This window comes from Heterodontus francisci, chromosome 28 (assembly GCF_036365525.1).
Source record: "Heterodontus francisci isolate sHetFra1 chromosome 28, sHetFra1.hap1, whole genome shotgun sequence".
Lineage (NCBI taxonomy): Eukaryota > Metazoa > Chordata > Chondrichthyes > Heterodontiformes > Heterodontidae > Heterodontus > Heterodontus francisci.
In genome coordinates this window covers 17,180,261-17,199,951 of record NC_090398.1, presented here as the reverse complement: position 1 = coordinate 17,199,951, position 19,691 = coordinate 17,180,261, and the positions used below count along the sequence as shown (strand labels likewise).

The 19,691-nt window shown below is 50.0% G+C and overlaps 1 protein-coding gene across 1 annotated transcript in view; it reads right to left on the bottom strand.

The window, feature by feature from the left end:
• The window catches only part of LOC137385105 (zinc finger protein 692-like), an 85,489-nt gene that overhangs the window by 61,996 nt on the left and 3,802 nt on the right, over positions 1-19,691 (bottom strand). Inside the window, exon 2 of the mRNA XM_068059874.1 lies at positions 17,952-18,140. Coding sequence (XP_067915975.1) covers positions 17,952-18,139 — 188 coding nt within the window. The 5' untranslated portion in view covers position 18,140. The remainder of the gene's footprint in view (positions 1-17,951; positions 18,141-19,691) is intronic.

Below are 19,691 nucleotides of genomic sequence, written 5' to 3'. Positions count from 1 at the left end.
ACCATATGCACTGCCGTACATCACTGTCGCATTCCAATATATACTGCCGTACATCACTGTCGCAGTCCCCATATACACTGCTGTACATCCCTGTCGCAGTCCCAATATACACTGCCGTACATCACTGTCGCAGTCCCCATATACACTGCCAAACTTCCCTGTCACAGTACCCATATACAGTGCCATACATCACTTGTCGCAATCCAAATATACACTGCCATACATCACTGTCGCAGTACCCATATACACTGCCAAACATCACTGTCGCAGTCTAATATACAATGCCATACATCACTGTCGCAATCCAAATATACACTGCCATACATCCCTGTCGCAGTTCAATATACACTGCCGTACATCACTGTCGCAGTCCCCATATACACTGCCGTACATCACCGTCTCAGCCCCCATATACACTGCCGTATATTACTGTCGCAGTCACCATCTCACATGGACTGCAGCGGTTCAAGAAGGCAGCTCACCACCACCTTCTCAAGGGCAATTAGGGATGGGCAACAAATGCTGGCCGAGCCAGTGACGCCCACATCCCAATAAGGAATTTTTAAAAATATACACTGCCGTACATCATTGTCGCATTCGCCATAGACACTACCAGACATCACTGTCTCAGTTCCCACATACACTGCCACACATCACTGTCGCAGTACCCATATACACTGCCGTACATCACCATCTCAGTCCCCATATACACTGCCATACATCACTGTCACAGTCACCTTCTCACATAGACTGCAGCCGTTCAAGAAGGCAGCTCACCACCACCTTCTCAAGGGCAATTAGGGATGGGTAATAAATGCTGGCATAGCCAGTGACGCTCATATCCCAAGAATGAATTTATAAAAATGTACATTGCCGTACATCATGGTCGCAGTCACCATATACACTGCTGCACCTCACTGTCTCAGTCCCAAAATACACTGCCGGACAGCACCGTCCCGGTCCCAATATACACTGCCGTACATCACCATCTCAGACCTGACATACACTGCCAAACATCAATGTCGCAGACCCCAGATATACTGCCGTACATCACTTCCTCAGACCCCATATACACTGCCATGCATCACTGCCTCAGACCCCATATACACTGCCGCACATCAGTGTCACAGTCCTCACATATACTGCCGTACATCACTGTCTCAGACCCTATATACACTGCCATACATCACTGTCTCAGACCCCAGATACACTGCCATACATCACTGCCTCAGACCCCATATACACTGCCATACATCACTGTCTCAGACCCCATATACAGTGCCATACATCACTGCCTCAGACCCCATATACACTGCCATACATCACTGTCGCATTCCCCACATAAAGTGCCGTACATCACTGTCTCAGACCCTATATACACTGCCATACATCACTGTCTCAGACCCCATATACACTGCCAAACATCACTGCCTCAGACCCCATATACACTGCCATACATCACTGTCTCAGACCCCATGTACACTGCCATACATCAATGTTGCAGTCCCCATATACACTGCCATATATCACTGTCTCAGACCCAATATACACTGCCGTACATCACAGTCTCAGACCCCACATACACGGCCATACATCAATGTCGCAGTCCCCAGATGCACTGCCAAACAGCACTGTCTCAGTCCTAATATACACTGCCATACATCACTGTCTCAGACCCCATATACACTGCCATATATCACTGTCTCAGACCCCATATATACTGCCGTACATCACTGTCTCAGACCCCATATACACTGCCATATATCACTGTCTCAGACCCCAGATACACTGCCATACATCACTGTCTCAGACCCCAAAAACACTGCCATATATCACCGTCTCAGTCCCCATACACAATGCCATACATCACTGTCGCAGTCCCCAGATGCACTGCCATACATCACTGTCGCAGTCCCCATATACACTGCCGTACATCCCTGTCGCAGTCCCCAGATGCACTGCCATTCATCACTGTCACAGTACCCACATATACTGCCAAACATCACTGTCTCAGTCCTAATATACACTGCTGTACATCCCTGTCGCAGCCCAATATACACTGCCGCACATCAATGTCTCAGTCCCCAAAAACACTGCTGTACACCACTGTCGCAGTCCCATATACACTGCCGCACATCACTGCCTCAGACCCCATATGCACCGCCATACATCACTGTCGCAGTCCCATTATTCACTGCCGTCCATCACTGTTGCAGCCCCCATATACACTGCCATACATCACTGCCTCAGACCCCAGACACTGCCATACATCACTGTCTCAGACCCCAGACACTGCCATACATCACTGTCTCAGACCCCATATACACTGCCATACAGCACTGTCTCAGACCCCATATACACTGCCGTCCATCACTGTTGCAGCCCCCATATACACTGCCATACATCACTGCCTCAGACCCCAGACACTGCCATACATCACTGTCTCAGACCCCAGACACTGCGATACAGCACTCTCTCAGACCCCATATACACTGCCAGACATCACTGTCTCAGACCCCAGATAGTCTGCCGTACATCACTGTCTCAGACCCCATATACACTGCCATACAGCACTGTCGCAGTCCCCATATACACTGCCATACAGCACTGTCGCAGTCCCCATGTACACTGCCGTACATCACCGTCTCAGTCCCCATATACACTGCCGTACATCACCGTCTCAGTCCCCATATACACTGCCGTACATCACCGTCTCAGTCCCCATATACACTGCCATACATCAGTGTCGCAGTCCCCATATACACTGCCATACATCACTGTCTCAGACCCCATATATACCGCCATACATCACTGTCGCAGTCCCCATATACACTGCCATATATCACTGTCTCAGACCCCATATACACGGCCATACATCAATGTCGCAGTCCCCAGATGCACTGCCAAACAGCACTGTCTCAGTCCTAATATACACTGCCATACATCACTGTCTCAGACCCCATATACACTGCCATACATCACTGTCTCAGACCCCGTATACACTGCCATATATCACTGTCTCAGACCCAATATACACTGCCATACATCACTGTTGCAGTCCCCATATACACTGCTATACATCACTGTCTCAGACCCAATATGCACTGCCATACATCACTGCCTCAGACCCCATATACACTGCCATACATCACTGTCGCATTCCCCACATAAAGTGCCGTACATCACTGTCTCAGACCCTATATACACTGCCATACATCACTGTCTCAGACCCCATATACACTGCCATACATCACTGCCTCAGACCCCATATACACTGCCATACATCACTGTCTCAGACCCCATATACACTGCCATACATCAATGTTGCAGTCCCCATATACACTGCCATATATCACTGTCTCAGACCCAATATACACTGCCGTACATCACAGTCTCAGACCCCATATACACGGCCATACATCAATGTCGCAGTCCCCAGATGCACTGCCAAACAGCACTGTCTCAGTTCTAATATACACTGCCATACATCACTGTCTCAGACCCCATATACACTGCCATATATCACTGTCTCAGACCCCATATATACTGCCGTACATCACTGTCTCAGACCCCAGATACACTGCCATACATCACTGTCTCAGACCCCAAAAACACTGCCATATATCACCGTCTCAGTCCCCATGTACACTGCCATACATCACTGTCGCAGTCCCCATATACACTGCCATACATCACTGTCGCGGTCCCCATATACACTGCCGTACATCCCTGTCGCAGTCCCCAGATGCACTGCCATTCATCACTGTCACAGTACCCACATATACTGCCAAACATCACTGTCTCAGTCCTAATATACACTGCTGTACATCCCTGTCGCAGCCTAATATACACTGCCGCACATCAATGTCTCAGTCCCCAAAAACACTGCTGTACACCACTGTCGCAGTCCCATATACACTGCCGCACATCACTGCCTCAGACCCCATATGCACCGCCATACATCACTGTCGCAGTCCCCATATACGCTGCCATACATCACCGTCTCAGTCCTCTTACACAGTGCCATACATCACTGTCTCAGACCCCAGACACTGCCATACATCACTGTCTCAGACCCCAGACACTGCCATACATCACTGTCTCAGACCCCAGACACTGCCATACATCACTGTCTCAGACCCCAGACACTGCCATACATCACTGTCTCAGTCCCCATATACACTGCGATACAGCACTGTCTCAGACCCCATATACACTGCCAGACATCACTGTCTCAGACCCCAGATAGTCTGCCGTACATCACTGTCTCAGACCCCATATCCACTGCCAAACATCACTGTCTCAGACCCCGTATGCACTGCCATACATCACTGTTGCAGTCCCCATATACACTGCTATATATCACTGTCTCAGACCCAATATGCACTGCCATACATCACTGCCTCAGACCCCATATACACTGCCATACATCACTGTCGCATTCCCCACATAAAGTGCCGTACATCACTGTCTCAGACCCCATATACACTGCCATACATCACTGTCTCAGACCCCATATACACTGCCATACATCACTGTCTCAGACCCTATATACACTGCCATACATCACTGTCTCAGACCCCATATCCACGGCCATACATCAATGTCGCAGTCCCCAGATGCACTGCCAAACAGCACTGTCTCAGTCCTAATATACACTGCCATACATCACTGTCTCAGACCCCATATACACTGCCATATATCACTGTCTCAGACCCCAAAAACACTGCCATATATCACCGTCTCAGACCCCAAAAACACTGCCATATATCACCGTCTCAGTCCCCATACACAATGCCATACATCACTGTCGCAGTCCCCAGATGCACTGCCATACATCACTGTCGCAGTCCCCATATACACTGCCATACATCACTGTCGCGGTCCCCATATACACTGCCGTACATCCCTGTCGCAGTCCCCAGATGCACTGCCATTCATCACTGTCACAGTACCCACATATACTGCCAAACATCACTGTCTCAGTCCTAATATACACTGCTGTACATCCCTGTCGCAGCCCAATATACACTGCCGCACATCAATGTCTCAGTCCCCAAAAACACTGCTGTACACCACTGTCGCAGTCCCATATACACTGCCGCACATCACTGCCTCAGACCCCATATGCACCGCCATACATCACTGTCGCAGTCCCCATATACGCTGCCGTACATCACCGTCTCAGTCCTCTTACACAGTGCCATACATCACTGTCTCAGACCCCAGACACTGCCAGACATCACTGTCTCAGACCCCAGATATTCTGCCGTACATCACTGTCTCAGACCCCATATCCACTGCCAAACATCACTGTCTCAGACCCCATATACACTGCCATACATCACTGTCTCAGACCCCATATACACTGCCATACATCACTGTCTCAGACCCCATATACACTGCCATACAGCACTGTCGCAGTCCCCATATACACTGCCATACAGCACTGTCGCAGTCCCCATGTACACTGCCATACAGCACTGTCGCAGTCCCCATATACACTGCCGTACATCACCGTCTCAGTCCCCATATACACTGCCGTACATCACCGTCTCAGTCCCCAGATGCACTGCCAAACAGCACTGTCTCAGTCCTAATATACACTGCCATACATCACTGTCTCAGACCCCATATATACTGCCATACATCACTGTCGCAGTCCCCATATACACTGCCATATATCACTGTCTCAGACCCAATATACACTGCCGTACATCACAGTCTCAGACCCCATATACACGGCCATACATCAATGTCGCAGTCCCCAGATGCACTGCCAAACAGCACTGTCTCAGTCCTAATATACACTGCCATACATCACTGTCTCAGACCCCATATATACTGCCATACATCACTGTCTCAGACCCCATATATACTGCCATACATCACTGTCGCAGTCCCCATATACACTGCCATACATCACTGTCGCAGTCCCCATATACACTGCCATATATCACTGTCTCAGACCCAATATACACTGCCGTACATCACAGTCTCAGACCCCATATACACGGCCATACATCAATGTCGCAGTCCCCAGATGCACTGCCAAACAGCACTGTCTCAGTCCACATATACACTGCCATACATCACTGTCTCAGACCCCATATACACTGCCATACATCAATGTCGCAGTCCCCATATACACTGCTATATATCACTGTCTCAGACCCAATATACACTGCCATACATCACTGTTGCAGTCCCCATATACACTGCCGTATATTACTGTCGCAGTCACCATCTCACATGGACTGCAGCGGTTCAAGAAGGCAGCTCACCACCACCTTCTCAAGGGCAATTAGGGATGGGCAACAAATGCTGGCCTAGCCAGTGACGCCCACATCCCAATAAGGAATTTTTTAAAATATACACTGCCGTACATCATTGTCGCATTCGCCATAGACACTACCAGACATCACTGTCTCAGTTCCCATATACACTGCCGTACATCACTGTCGCAGTACCCATATACACTGCCATACATCACTGTCACAGTCACCTTCTCACATAGACTGCAGCCGTTCAAGAAGGCAGCTCACCACCACCTTCTCAAGGGCAATTAGGGATGGGTAATAAATGCTGGCATAGCCAGTGACGCTCATATCCCAAGAATGAATTTATAAAAATGTACATTGCCGTACATCATGGTCGCAGTCACCATATACACTGCTGCACCTCACTGTCTCAGTCCCCATATACACTGCCGTACAGCACCGTCCCGGTCCCAATATACACTGCCGTACATCACCGTCTCAGACCCTACATACACTGCCAAACATCAATGTCGCAGACCCCAGATATACTGCCGTACATCACTTCCTCAGACCCCAAATACACTGTCATGCATCACTGCCTCAGACCCCATATACACTGCCGCACATCAGTGTCGCAGTCCCCATATACACTGCTGTACATTACCGTCTTAGTCGCCATATACACTGCCTTACATCACTGTCGCAGTCCTCACATATACTGCCGTACATCACTGTCTCAGACCCTATATACACTGCCATACATCACTGTCTCAGACCCCAGATACACTGCCATACATCACTGCCTCAGACCACATATACACTGCCGTACATCACTGTCACTGTCCCCACATATACTGCCCTACATCACTGTCTCAAACCCCATATACACTGCCATACATCACTGCCTCAGACCCCAAATACACTGCCGTACATCCCTGTCGCAGTCCAATGTACACAACCGCACATCACTGTCGCAGACCCCATATACAGTGCCGTACATCACTGTCGCAGTCCCCATATACACTGCCATACATCACTGTCTCAGTCCCAATATGCACTGCCATACATCACTGTCTCAATCCAAATATACAATGCCATACAACCCTGTCGCAGTCCAATATACAATGCCGTACATCACTGTCACAGTCCCCATATACACTGCCGTCCATCTCTGTCGCAGGCCAATATACACTGCCGTACATCACTGACGCAGTAACCATATGCACTGCCGTACATCACTGTCGCATTCCAATATATACTGCCGTACATCACTGTCGCAGTCCCCATATACACTGCTGTACATCCCTGTCGCAGTCCCAATATACACTGCCGTACATCACTGTCGCAGTCCCCATATACACTGCCAAACTTCCCTGTCACAGTACCCATATACAGTGCCATACATCACTTGTCGCAATCCAAATATACACTGCCATACATCACTGTCGCAGTACCCATATACACTGCCAAACATCACTGTCGCAGTCTAATATACAATGCCATACATCACTGTCGCAATCCAAATATACACTGCCATACATCCCTGTCGCAGTTCAATATACACTGCCGTACATCACTGTCGCAGTCCCCATATACACTGCCGTACATCACCGTCTCAGCCCCCATATACACTGCCGTATATTACTGTCGCAGTCACCATCTCACATGGACTGCAGCGGTTCAAGAAGGCAGCTCACCACAACCTTCTCAAGGGCAATTAGGGATGGGCAACAAATGCTGGCCGAGCCAGTGACGCCCACATCCCAATAAGGAATTTTTAAAAATATACACTGCCGTACATCATTGTCGCATTCGCCATAGACACTACCAGACATCACTGTCTCAGTTCCCACATACACTGCCGTACATCACCATCTCAGTCCCCATATACACTGCCATACATCACTGTCACAGTCACCTTCTCACATAGACTGCAGCCGTTCAAGAAGGCAGCTCACCACCACCTTCTCAAGGGCAATTAGGGATGGGTAATAAATGCTGGCATAGCCAGTGACGCTCATATCCCAAGAATGAATTTATAAAAATGTACATTGCCGTACATCATGGTCGCAGTCACCATATACACTGCTGCACCTCACTGTCTCAGTCCCAAAATACACTGCCGGACAGCACCGTCCCGGTCCCAATATACACTGCCGTACATCACCATCTCAGACCTGACATACACTGCCAAACATCAATGTCGCAGACCCCAGATATACTGCCGTACATCACTTCCTCAGACCCCATATACACTGCCATGCATCACTGCCTCAGACCCCATATACACTGCCGCACATCAGTGTCACAGTCCCCACATACACTGCTGTACATCACTGTCGCAGTCCTCACATATACTGCCGTACATCACTGTCTCAGACCCTATATACACTGCCATACATCACTGTCTCAGACCCCAGATACACTGCCATACATCACTGCCTCAGACCCCATATACACTGCCATACATCACTGTCTCAGACCCCATATACAGTGCCATACATCACTGCCTCAGACCCCATATACACTGCCATACATCACTGTCGCATTCCCCACATAAAGTGCCGTACATCACTGTCTCAGACCCTATATACACTGCCATACATCACTGTCTCAGACCCCATATACACTGCCAAACATCACTGCCTCAGACCCCATATACACTGCCATACATCAATGTTGCAGTCCCCATATACACTGCCATATATCACTGTCTCAGACCCAATATACACTGCCGTACATCACAGTCTCAGACCCCACATACACGGCCATACATCAATGTCGCAGTCCCCAGATGCACTGCCAAACAGCACTGTCTCAGTCCTAATATACACTGCCATACATCACTGTCTCAGACCCCATATACACTGCCATATATCACTGTCTCAGACCCCATATATACTGCCGTACATCACTGTCTCAGACCCCATATACACTGCCATATATCACTGTCTCAGACCCCAGATACACTGCCATACATCACTGTCTCAGACCCCAAAAACACTGCCATATATCACCGTCTCAGTCCCCATACACAATGCCATACATCACTGTCGCAGTCCCCAGATGCACTGCCATACATCACTGTCGCAGTCCCCATATACACTGCCATACATCACTGTCGCAGTCCCCATATACACTGCCGTACATCCCTGTCGCAGTCCCCAGATGCACTGCCATTCATCACTGTCACAGTACCCACATATACTGCCAAACATCACTGTCTCAGTCCTAATATACACTGCTGTACATCCCTGTCGCAGCCCAATATACACTGCCGCACATCAATGTCTCAGTCCCCAAAAACACTGCTGTACACCACTGTCGCAGTCCCATATACACTGCCGCACATCACTGCCTCAGACCCCATATGCACCGCCATACATCACTGTCGCAGTCCCATTATTCACTGCCGTCCATCACTGTTGCAGCCCCCATATACACTGCCATACATCACTGCCTCAGACCCCAGACACTGCCATACATCACTGTCTCAGACCCCAGACACTGCCATACATCACTGTCTCAGACCCCATATACACTGCCATACAGCACTGTCTCAGACCCCATATACACTGCCGTCCATCACTGTTGCAGCCCCCATATACACTGCCATACATCACTGCCTCAGACCCCAGACACTGCCATACATCACTGTCTCAGACCCCAGACACTGCGATACAGCACTCTCTCAGACCCCATATACACTGCCAGACATCACTGTCTCAGACCCCAGATAGTCTGCCGTACATCACTGTCTCAGACCCCATATACACTGCCATACAGCACTGTCGCAGTCCCCATATACACTGCCATACAGCACTGTCGCAGTCCCCATGTACACTGCCGTACATCACCGTCTCAGTCCCCATATACACTGCCGTACATCACCGTCTCAGTCCCCATATACACTGCCGTACATCACCGTCTCAGTCCCCATATACACTGCCATACATCAGTGTCGCAGTCCCCATATACACTGCCATACATCACTGTCTCAGACCCCATATATACCGCCATACATCACTGTCGCAGTCCCCATATACACTGCCATATATCACTGTCTCAGACCCCATATACACGGCCATACATCAATGTCGCAGTCCCCAGATGCACTGCCAAACAGCACTGTCTCAGTCCTAATATACACTGCCATACATCACTGTCTCAGACCCCATATACACTGCCATACATCACTGTCTCAGACCCCGTATACACTGCCATATATCACTGTCTCAGACCCAATATACACTGCCATACATCACTGTTGCAGTCCCCATATACACTGCTATACATCACTGTCTCAGACCCAATATGCACTGCCATACATCACTGCCTCAGACCCCATATACACTGCCATACATCACTGTCGCATTCCCCACATAAAGTGCCGTACATCACTGTCTCAGACCCTATATACACTGCCATACATCACTGTCTCAGACCCCATATACACTGCCATACATCACTGCCTCAGACCCCATATACACTGCCATACATCACTGTCTCAGACCCCATATACACTGCCATACATCAATGTTGCAGTCCCCATATACACTGCCATATATCACTGTCTCAGACCCAATATACACTGCCGTACATCACAGTCTCAGACCCCATATACACGGCCATACATCAATGTCGCAGTCCCCAGATGCACTGCCAAACAGCACTGTCTCAGTTCTAATATACACTGCCATACATCACTGTCTCAGACCCCATATACACTGCCATATATCACTGTCTCAGACCCCATATATACTGCCGTACATCACTGTCTCAGACCCCAGATACACTGCCATACATCACTGTCTCAGACCCCAAAAACACTGCCATATATCACCGTCTCAGTCCCCATGTACACTGCCATACATCACTGTCACAGTCCCCATATACACTGCCATACATCACTGTCGCGGTCCCCATATACACTGCCGTACATCCCTGTCGCAGTCCCCAGATGCACTGCCATTCATCACTGTCACAGTACCCACATATACTGCCAAACATCACTGTCTCAGTCCTAATATACACTGCTGTACATCCCTGTCGCAGCCCAATATACACTGCCGCACATCAATGTCTCAGTCCCCAAAAACACTGCTGTACACCACTGTCGCAGTCCCATATACACTGCCGCACATCACTGCCTCAGACCCCATATGCACCGCCATACATCACTGTCGCAGTCCCCATATACGCTGCCGTACATCACCGTCTCAGTCCTCTTACACAGTGCCATACATCACTGTCTCAGACCCCAGACACTGCCATACAGCACTCTCTCAGACCCCATATACACTGCCAGACATCACTGTCTCAGACCCCAGACACTGCCATACATCACTGTCTCAGACCCCAGACACTGCCATACATCACTGTCTCAGTCCCCATATACACTGCGATACAGCACTGTCTCAGACCCCATATACACTGCCAGACATCACTGTCTCAGACCCCAGATAGTCTGCCGTACATCACTGTCTCAGACCCCATATCCACTGCCAAACATCACTGTCTCAGACCCCGTATACACTGCCATACATCACTGTTGCAGTCCCCATATACACTGCTATATATCACTGTCTCAGACCCAATATGCACTGCCATACATCACTGCCTCAGACCCCATATACACTGCCATACATCACTGTCGCATTCCCCACATAAAGTGCCGTACATCACTGTCTCAGACCCCATATACACTGCCATACATCACTGTCTCAGACCCCATATACACTGCCATACATCACTGTCTCAGACCCTATATACACTGCCATACATCACTGTCTCAGACCCCATATACACGGCCATACATCAATGTCGCAGTCCCCAGATGCACTGCCAAACAGCACTGTCTCAGTCCTAATATACACTGCCATACATCACTGTCTCAGACCCCATATACACTGCCATATATCACTGTCTCAGACCCCAAAAACACTGCCATATATCACCGTCTCAGACCCCAAAAACACTGCCATATATCACCGTCTCAGTCCCCATACACAATGCCATACATCACTGTCGCAGTCCCCAGATGCACTGCCATACATCACTGTCGCAGTCCCCATATACACTGCCATACATCACTGTCGCGGTCCCCATATACACTGCCGTACATCCCTGTCGCAGTCCCCAGATGCACTGCCATTCATCACTGTCACAGTACCCACATATACTGCCAAACATCACTGTCTCAGTCCTAATATACACTGCTGTACATCCCTGTCGCAGCCCAATATACACTGCCGCACATCAATGTCTCAGTCCCCAAAAACACTGCTGTACACCACTGTCGCAGTCCCATATACACTGCCGCACATCACTGCCTCAGACCCCATATGCACCGCCATACATCACTGTCGCAGTCCCCATATACGCTGCCGTACATCACCGTCTCAGTCCTCTTACACAGTGCCATACATCACTGTCTCAGACCCCAGACACTGCCATACATCACTGTCTCAGACCCCAGACACTGCCATACATCACTGTCTCAGACCCCATATACACTGCCATACAGCACTGTCGCAGTCCCCATATACACTGCGATACAGCACTGTCTCAGACCCCATATACAATGCCAGACATCACTGTCTCAGACCCCAGATAGTCTGCCGTACATCACTGTCTCAGACCCCATATCCACTGCCAAACATCACTGTCTCAGACCCCATATACACTGCCATACATCACTGTCTCAGACCCCATATACACTGCCATACAGCACTGTCGCAGTCCCCATATACACTGCCATACAGCACTGTCGCAGTCCCCATGTACACTGCCATACATCACTGTCGCAGTCCCCATATACACTGCCGTACATCACCGTCTCAGTCCCCATATACACTGCCGTACATCACCGTCTCAGTCCCCAGATGCACTGCCAAACAGCACTGTCTCAGTCCTAATATACACTGCCATACATCACTGTCTCAGACCCCATATATACTGCCATACATCACTGTCGCAGTCCCCATATACACTGCCATATATCACTGTCTCAGACCCAATATACACTGCCGTACATCACAGTCTCAGACCCCATATACACGGCCATACATCAATGTCGCAGTCCCCAGATGCACTGCCAAACAGCACTGTCTCAGTCCTAATATACACTGCCATACATCACTGTCTCAGACCCCATATATACTGCCATACATCACTGTCTCAGACCCCATATATACTGCCATACATCACTGTCGCAGTCCCCATATACACTGCCATACATCACTGTCGCAGTCCCCATATACACTGCCATATATCACTGTCTCAGACCCAATATACACTGCCGTACATCACAGTCTCAGACCCCATATACACGGCCATACATCAATGTCGCAGTCCCCAGATGCACTGCCAAACAGCACTGTCTCAGTCCACATATACACTGCCATACATCACTGTCTCAGACCCCATATACACTGCCATACATCACTGTTGCAGTCCCCATATACACTGCTATATATCACTGTCTCAGACCCAATATACACTGCCATACATCACTGCCTCAGACCCCATATACACTGCCATACATCACTGTCGCATTCCCCACATAAAGTGCCGTACATCACTGTCTCAGACCCTATATACACTGCCATACATCACTGTCTCAGACCCCATATACACTGCCATACATCACTGCCTCAGACCCCATATACACTGCCATACATCACTGTCTCAGACCCCATATACACTGCCATACATCAATGTTGCAGTCCCCATATACACTGCCATATATCACTGTCTCAGTCCTAATATACACTGCCATACATCACTGTCTCAGACCCCATATATACTGCCGTACATCACTGTCTCAGACCCCAGATACACTGCCATACATCACTGTCTCAGACCCCAAAAACACTGCCACATATCACCGTCTCAGACCCCATATATACTGCCGTACATCACTGTCTCAGACCCCAGATACACTGCCATACATCACTGTCTCAGACCCCAAAAACACTGCCACATATCACCGTCTCAGACCCCATATACACTGCCATACATCACTGTCTCAGACCCCAAAAACACTGCCATATATCACCGTCTCAGTCCCCATACACAATGCCGTACATCACTGTCGCAGTCCCCAGATGCACTGCCATACATCACTGTCGCGGTCCCCATATACACTGCCGTACATCCCTGTCGCAGTCCCCAGATGCACTGCCATTCATCAATGTCATTCATCACTGTCACAGTACCCACATATACTGCCAAACATCACTGTCTCAGTCCTAATATACACTGCTGTACATCCCTGTCGCAGCCCAATATACACTGCCGCACATCAATGTCTCAGTCCCCAAAAACACTGCTGTACACCACTGTCGCAGTCCCATATACACTGCCGCACATCAATGTCTCAGTCCCCAAAAACACTGCTGTACACCACTGTCGCAGTCCCATATACACTGCCGCACATCACTGCCTCAGACCCCATATGCACCGCCATACTTCACTGTCGCAGTCCCATTATTCACTGCCGTCCATCACTGTCGCAGTCCCCATATACACTGCCGTACATCACCGTCTCAGTCCCCATATACACTGCCATACATCACTGTCGCAGTCCTAATATACACTGCCGTACATCCCTGTCGCAGCCCAATATACACTGCCGCACATCAATGTCTCAGTCCCCAAAAACACTGCTGTACACCACTGTCGCAGTCCCATATACACTGCCGCACATCAATGTCTCAGTCCCCAAAAACACTGCTGTACACCACTGTCGCAGTCCCATATACACTGCCGCACATCACTGCCTCAGACCCCATATGCACCGCCATACTTCACTGTCGCAGTCCCATTATTCACTGCCGTCCATCACTGTCGCAGTCCCCATATACACTGCCGTACATCACCGTCTCAGTCCCCATATACACTGCCATACATCACTGTCGCAGTCCCCATATACACTGCCATACATCACCGTCTCAGTCCTCTTATACACTGCCAGACATCACTGTCTCAGACCCCAGACACTGCCAGACATCACTGTCTCAGACCCCAGACACTGCCAGACATCACTGTCTCAGACCCCAGACACTGCCAGACATCACTGTCTCAGACCCCAGACACTGCCAGACATCACTGTCTCAGACCCCAGACACTGCCAGACATCACTGTCTCAGACCCCAGACACTGCCAGACATCACTGTCTCAGACCCCAGACACTGCCAGACATCACTGTCTCAGACCCCAGACACTGCCAGACATCACTGTCTCAGACCCCAGACACTGCCAGACATCACTGTCTCAGACCCCAGACACTGCCAGACATCACTGTCTCAGACCCCAGACACTGCCAGACATCACTGTCTCAGACCCCAGACACTGCCAGACATCACTGTCTCAGACCCCAGACACTGCCAGACATCACTGTCTCAGACCCCAGACACTGCCAGACATCACTGTCTCAGACCCCAGACACTGCCAGACATCACTGTCTCAGACCCCAGACACTGCCAGACATCACTGTCTCAGACCCCAGACACTGCCAGACATCACTGTCTCAGACCCCAGACACTGCCAGACATCACTGTCTCAGACCCCAGACACTGCCAGACATCACTGTCTCAGACCCCAGACACTGCCAGACATCACTGTCTCAGACCCCAGACACTGCCAGACATCACTGTCTCAGACCCCAGACACTGCCAGACATCACTGTCTCAGACCCCAGACACTGCCAGACATCACTGTCTCAGACCCCAGACACTGCCAGACATCACTGTCTCAGACCCCAGACACTGCCAGACATCACTGTCTCAGACCCCATATACACTGCCATACAGCACTGTCGCAGTCCCCATATACACTGCGATACAGCACTGTCTCAGACCCCACATACACTGCCAGACATCACTGTCTCAGACCCCATATACACTGCCGTACATCACTGTCTCAGACCCCATATCCACTGCCATACATCACTGTCTCAGACTCCATATACACTGCCATACAGCACTGTCGCAGTCCCCATGTACACTGCCGTACATCACCGTCTCAGTCCCCATATACACTGCCGTACATCACTGTCTCAGACCCCATATACACTGCCATACATCACTGTCTCAGACCCCATATACACTGCCATACATCACTGCCTCAGACCCCAGATATACTGCCGTACATCACTGTCTCAGACCCCATATACACTGCCATACATCACTGTCTCAGACCCCATATACACTGCCATACATCACTGTCTCAGACCCCAGATATACTGCCGTACATCACTTTCTCAGACCCCATATACACTGCCATACATCACTGCCTCAGACCCCATATACACTGCCATACATCACTGTCTCAGACCCCATATACACTGCCATACATCACTGTCTCAGTCCTCTTATACACTGCCATACATCACTGTCTCAGACCCCAGACACTGCCAGACATCACTGTCTCAGACCCCAGACACTGCCAGACATCACTGTCTCAGACCCCAGACACTGCCAGACATCACTGTCTCAGACCCCAGACACTGTCAGACATCACTGTCTCAGACCCCAGACACTGCCAGACATCACTGTCTCAGACCCCATATACACTGCCAGACATCACTGCAGACCCCATATACACTGCCATACAGCACTGTCGCAGTCCCCATATACACTGCGATACAGCACTGTCTCAGACCCCATATACACTGCCAGACATCACTGTCTCAGACCCCATATACACTGCCGTACATCACCGTCTCAGTCCCCATATACACTGCCATACATCACTGTCTCAGACCCCAGATATACTGCCGTACATCACTGTCTCAGACCCCATATACACTGCCATACATCACTGTCTCAGACCCCATATACACTGCCATACATCACTGTCTCAGACCCCAGATATACTGCCGTACATCACTTTCTCAGACCCCATATACACTGCCATACATCACTGCCTCAGACCCCATATGCACTGCCATACATCACTGTCTCAGACCCCATATACACTGCCATACATCACTGTCTCAGACCCCATATACACTGCCGGACATCACTGTCTCAGACCCCATATACACTGCCGTACATCACTGCCTCAGACCCCATATACACTGCCATACATCACTGCCTCAGACCCCATATACACTGCCATACATCACTGCCTCAGACCCCATATACACTGCCATACATCACTGCCTCAGACCCCATATACACTGCCATACATCACTGTCGCAGTCCCTATATATACTGTCCTACATCACTGTTTCATTCCCATATGCACTGTGGTAGATCACTGTCTCTGTCCCAATATACACTGCTGTACGTCGCTGTCTCAGTCCCAATATACACTGTGGACACAACCCAACATCACATCCACAACCCCAATATTCAGTGCAGTACATCATTGTCACCATATGCACTACCGTACATCACCAACTTAGTTCCTAATGCATCGCGGTACATCGCTGTCTCAGTCCCAATACACACTGTCGGAGCTTTACTCTTTATCTAACACCGGTGCCGTACCTTTCCTGTGAGTGTTTGATGGTACAGTGCAGAGGGAGCTTTACATGTGTCTATTTTATGTTGTGTTTGATGGAAAGACAGGATAATCCAACACTGTCAGTAACAGTAGCATAAATCTTCAGGAATGGAAGCTCAGAGAGATCACTGGAAATGTTTTTGAGGGTGGGAGCAGCCCTTTGCCCGCTGATCCTACCTGTCGAGGAGGAACTTTGCGAAGTCGGAATGCAAGTGGAATCCCAGCTGGTCCTTGATGTTGCACCACTGGTCCAGGTGAGTGCCCAGGCGGATGCGTGACTTGCTCCTCCGGGCATCCAGCTCCTTGCGTTTCTGCCGCCTCACGTCCTCGGGCGTCCGGTGTCGCGACAGCTTCCGGTCCTCCATCCTGTAGGGAAAGGAGACACACTGGCAACAGGCCATTGCTCTGGGCCAATCACAATCGTCAGACCCGTGTACACATACTGGAACACAAAGGAGGGAGGCGACCTCGGCCCTCGAGTCGGGTCTCCCAGTGTCAAAGGTAATAAGAAGCCCTGAACACTCACCCAGAGCCTAGCCTCTAAGCATCAGCTGCAGCTCAGAAAGCCGTGCGTTCAACAACCATTGCAGCGACCGAGCACACAATTCATGCTCACAACCCTAAACCTGTCCTGAGAAAGGTGCAATTTACCAGACGAGATATTCAACCAAGGCCCGTCTCTCCACTCAGGTGAGAGGAAAAAGTTCTGTTATGAAGAGGGGCAAGTGTGTCCGGCCAATTGGATCTCAACAGATAATCAAGAAAATAGATGATTTGCTCTTTGTTCAGAGCGCAATTTGTGGGGTGTTTTTGCAGTCAAGGGCCCACAGATATCCTGCAAACGGTTCTAGTCCGGGCAAGAGTCAGGAATGCACATACTACAGTCTGACAAAGCAACTGCACTCACCGGCCCAGACAAGAACACCAACCAGCCAGTAGGTCAGCCACATAGTTCCCTGGCAACAGGGAAAACTCACAATCCCCTCCCTCACTGTGTCGCTCATCACAGGGAAAACTCCCAATCCCCTCAGTCACTGTGTGCCTGATCACAGGGTAAACTCCCAATCCCCTCAGTCACTGCGTCCCTGATCACAGGGTAAACTCCCAATCCCTCAGTCACTGTGCCCCTGATCACAGGGTAAACTCCCAATCCCCTCCCTCACTGTGTCCCTGATCACAGGGTAAACTCCCAATCCCCTCAGTCACTATGCCCCTGATCACAGGGTAAACTCCCAATCCCCTCAGTCACTGTGTGCCTGATCACAGGGTAAACTCCCAATCCCCTCAGTCACTGCGTCCCTGATCACAGGGTAAACTCCCAATCCCTCAGTCACTGTGCCCCTGATCACAGGGTAAACTCCCAATCCCCTCAGTCACTGTGTCCCTGATCACAGGGTAAACTCCCAATCCCCTCAGTCACTATGCCCCTGATCACAGGGTAAACTCCCAATCCCCTCAGTCACTGTGTCCCTGATCACAGGGTAAACTCCCAATCCCCTCAGTCACTGTGTCCCTGATCACAGGGTAAACTCCCAATCTCCTCAGTCACTGTGTCCCTGATCACAGGGTAAACTCCCAATCCCCACCCTCACAGTGTCCCTGATCACAGGGTAAACTCCCAATCCCCTTCCTCACGGTGTCCCTCATCACAGGGTAAAGTCCCAATCCCCTCAGTCACTGTGTCCCTGATGACAGGGTAAACTCCCAATCCCATCAGTCACTGTGTCCCTGATCACAGGGTAAACTCCCAATCCCCTCAGTCACTGTGTCCCTGATCACAGGGTAAACTCCCAATCCCCTCAGTCACTGTGTCCCTGATCACAGGGTAAACTCCCAATCCCCTCAGTCACTGTGTCCCTCATCACAGGGTAAACTCCCAATCTCCTGAGTCACTGTGTCCCTGATCACAGGGTAAAC